Here is a 3572-nt window from a genome sequence, read left to right as displayed (position 1 = left end):
GCCAGATGGGCACCACCAAAGTGGCACCACCAAATTGGCACCACCAAATTGGCACCACCTCACACCCACTCTGGCACCGCCGGATGGGCACTGCCACATTGGCACCACCACATTGGCATTGCCGGATGGGCACCGCCGGATTGGTGCCGTTGGATCAGCACCACCAGCTTGGCACTGCCACATCAGCACTGCCACATTGGTGCCACCGGATCAGCACCGCCGGATGGGCACCACTGGATTGACACCGCCACATTGGCACTGCCAGACTGGCACTGCTGAACAGGCACATGGCCCCGGCGTGAGGACCATGGCCGAGGCCATGGTGCAGCTCTGAGCCTGCACTGAGCGTGGGTTTTGGGGTGAATTTGGCCAGATCCAGAGCTGGGTTTGCTCAATTTGTGTAGCCATGGGTTGGGTTGGGTTGGGTTGGGAGGGACCTCAAGGATCATCCAGTTCAACTCCTGCCCAGGGTAGGGTCACCTCCCACTGTCCCAGGAGGGTGGGAACAGCTCTGGGCCGAGCTGGGATCAAACCCTGCTGCAAACCCAGCGTTTCTGGAACATCTGGAGGGGTCACTTCCAGGGATGAAGCCAAGCAAGGCTCTTCCCCCCAGAACTGGACACGGCAGTGGTCGATGCCGGCGATCAGGTCCTCCCTGTCCCGGGCTTTGTAGGCAACGTCGCTGAAGAGCTGGGGGTGGACACGGGACAGGGGTCAGCCCCCAGCCCCACGTCCTCCTGGGGGTTTCAATCTCGATTTTTGGGGTGATAAGGTGGAAATTGCTTTTTTTGCTGGGTTCCGAGTCCCACACAAGGGCTGGGGTGGCCTCCACTCACATCGTCCACCATGAGCGTGGCGATGGCCCTGCCGATCTCGTTGTAGGACTTGGCCTTGCCCGCCGGGCCAAGGAGAATGAAGAGGAACCTGGGGAGGGAAAGGCGCCGTGTCGGCCGCCGCGGAGCCCTGGTGCCAGCAGAGCCCTCGGACGTGCCCAGGGCACGGCGCTCACCTGGTGGGGACGGGCACCTCCGTCACCCCGCCCAGCATGGTGGCCTGGAGCAGCCGCACGAAGGCCACAAAGGGCTTCTCCAGGAACTCCACCTCCCCCACCAGCACGTTGGAGGCCTCGGCGTCCTTGGGGATCTTCTTGATGAACTTGTTCTTCAGCTGTTGGCAAAGACAAGATCGAGGAAGGGAGCGGTTGCCAAAATTTGGCTTTTCCCCCCTTTTTTTTCCCACCAAAGTTGGAACCTCAGGCTCCAAGATTTCACCTCTGGTTGTCCCAGGACTCCCAGAGGTGGGGACTGAGGAGCCAGGAAAAAAAAGCAAAATTTCTTCAGAAATGTGGCTAAAACTGAGACTAAACTGCACCCCCAGCTCCATAACCCAACCAGCAACGTTTGCTTTTGCTCTCCTGGATTCTCTGCAAGGAAAACTCCCTGAAATCGCTCTGTGGAAAACCTGAGCCAACCCCAGGGGTGCTGCAGCGAGCCAGGAACATTTTTAGAGTTTATCTGCATCCCCTCATGGCACAGAACCCCCTCAAGCCCTGCATGGGGGAGGTTTTTGTGCCTCCCCAGCCCCGTTCCGGGAGCCGGAACAAATAATGGGACGAGGAAAAACCTCATCCATGGATTTATTCCCCAGGTCTCTTCTCCCCTGCAGCTCTTTTCATTACAGCCTAAAAGGGTTCAATACCCAGCCAGGCAGGGAGTTATGATAATCTATATGGCAGCATGAGGGCAGGCATGTGAGCCGGGCAGCCGCCTCGCCCCGTCCTAATCTTCTAAATCCAAATGGAAAAAAAAAATCATAATAATAATAAAGCAACTCCTCCAGTTCAGCTTGGAATAAGAGCAGGAGTTACCAGTGGCCACTAAGCTTCGTGTAACACTTAAAAAGTCCCTTTGTAGTGGGCCTAATAGGGCGATTAAACCTAAATGCTTTGCATATTTTGGGATTAACCCTCCGAACCCCATTGCTGGAGGGGATATTTGGGGTTCCTGACTGGGCACTGGGATGGAGTCATTTCAGGTGGTGTCCCTGTCCCATGGCTCCCAGCAGAACGTGGATTTCCATCCATGAAATCCAAGGGAATAAAGCATTATTTATTGTGTTTGGGCTTGCCCTAAAGGGCATCACCCCAGGTAAGCCCAGTGAGGACATCCTGGGCAAAAGCAAGTGGTTATCCCATCCCATTCCCTAAAAACCCAAAGCAAGCTGTTATCCCATCCCATTCCCTAAAAACCCATTCTGCCTTCGGTTTAAGGTGAAATCAGCAACAGAAACAAAGCAAAGCTCACACAAGGAACCAACCATTCCCAGAACAAGAGTCTGGGATGGGAAGGGGACAAAATCCCACTGATCCATCCCATCCCCAGCCAGGAGCTGCCTCCCAGCTCCTCCTAAGAGCAATCCCAGAAGGAAAAGCCTCCCACGGCCTCTGGGCTGAGCTTTGCATTGGGAAACCCTCAGAAAAAGCAGAGCCCACCCCAAATTCCAGCCCCTCACCCCCAGAGCTGCATGCCAAGAGCTCGGATGGGATTTGCCACCCTCTCCCTTTAGGATTCCCACACTTCCAAGCAGCTCCCTGCAGATCTGGAGGGAATTTTTGCCCCACCCTGATGGATTTGGGCTCCTGGCTCGTCCCAAATTCTGTGCGGAGAGCGCAGGTGTCACCTCTGGGGCAGCTTCCCCACAGGGATCAATAGAGCAATTAACTGCCCTAATTAGGAATTTGTGTGGGTATCGACCCAGCCACGGCTCACATGGACCCGACCGCCCCAGAGCCCGGCAGGGATCGTGTTGGGATTTTGGGATTTTGGGTACCTGGTCAGTGCTCGGGGTGTCCGAGATGTCGTTCATGCTCCGGCTCTGAGCGTGACCTGCAGGGAAGGGAGGGAACTGTGAGGAAAAATCACCCCAGGTGCCAGGAGAAAACCTGGTGGGGAGAATTTGTGACAAGAAATAAAATATTGGTGATGGGATCTGGGCTTGTAAAGCAGCAGCAGTGCTGTGAAAACCCGGGAATTAGGGGAAATTCCTCCTGTGAAAGGGTGGAAAGGCTGGCATGGGGCAGTGAAGGAGTCCCCATCGCTGGAAGGGTCCAGAAACCCTCTGGATGTGGCACTTGGGGACATCATGGTGCTCCGTGATCTCTGAGGGCTTTCCCAACCCTAATGATCCCAAAGCTCCACGGATGGGACCATTTCCAGTCTCAGCCACACAAACCAGGGCTCCTTTGGGATTTCCCAGCTGCGCTCTCCCAGCCAAGCCATCTTTTAGGATTCCTTCCTTCTTCCAAGAGCCGTTCCTTCCCTCCCTAAAGACCCCAAGGAATGTTTTCCTCCACCCCACACCAGCTCATCCCAAATTCCCTGCTGCACTTCTGGGATGGTGGCCGTGGTGGGACCTCATTGCAACCTCCCGCTCTGCCCCTGGGGCTGGGAATTTGGTTTTCAGGGAATTATTTGGTGTCCCAGGGCAGGCTCTGGTGCTCCAGGGCAGGTTCTGGTGCCCGGGTCAGTTCTGGGGCCGTGCCCACTCACGCAGGCGGCCGTAGCTGGCGCTCT

At 56.0% G+C, this 3572-nt stretch overlaps 1 protein-coding gene across 1 annotated transcript in view; it reads right to left on the bottom strand.

Moving 5' to 3' along the window:
- The window catches only part of LOC102034816 (electrogenic sodium bicarbonate cotransporter 4), a 24908-nt gene that overhangs the window by 11033 nt on the left and 10303 nt on the right, over window positions 1-3572 (bottom strand). The window contains exons 7-11 of the mRNA XM_031065117.1: window positions 3549-3570; window positions 2830-2885; window positions 1010-1167; window positions 837-924; window positions 488-690 (exon numbers count right to left, since the gene is read on the bottom strand). Coding sequence (XP_030920977.1) covers window positions 488-690; window positions 837-924; window positions 1010-1167; window positions 2830-2885; window positions 3549-3570 — 527 coding nt within the window. The remainder of the gene's footprint in view (window positions 1-487; window positions 691-836; window positions 925-1009; window positions 1168-2829; window positions 2886-3548; window positions 3571-3572) is intronic.

Source organism: Geospiza fortis, unplaced genomic scaffold (assembly GCF_000277835.1).
Source record: "Geospiza fortis unplaced genomic scaffold, GeoFor_1.0 scaffold855, whole genome shotgun sequence".
Taxonomy (NCBI): Eukaryota; Metazoa; Chordata; class Aves; order Passeriformes; family Thraupidae; genus Geospiza; species Geospiza fortis.
Note: the sequence above shows the minus strand (reverse complement) of the source record. Positions and strands in the feature narration are given on the sequence as shown.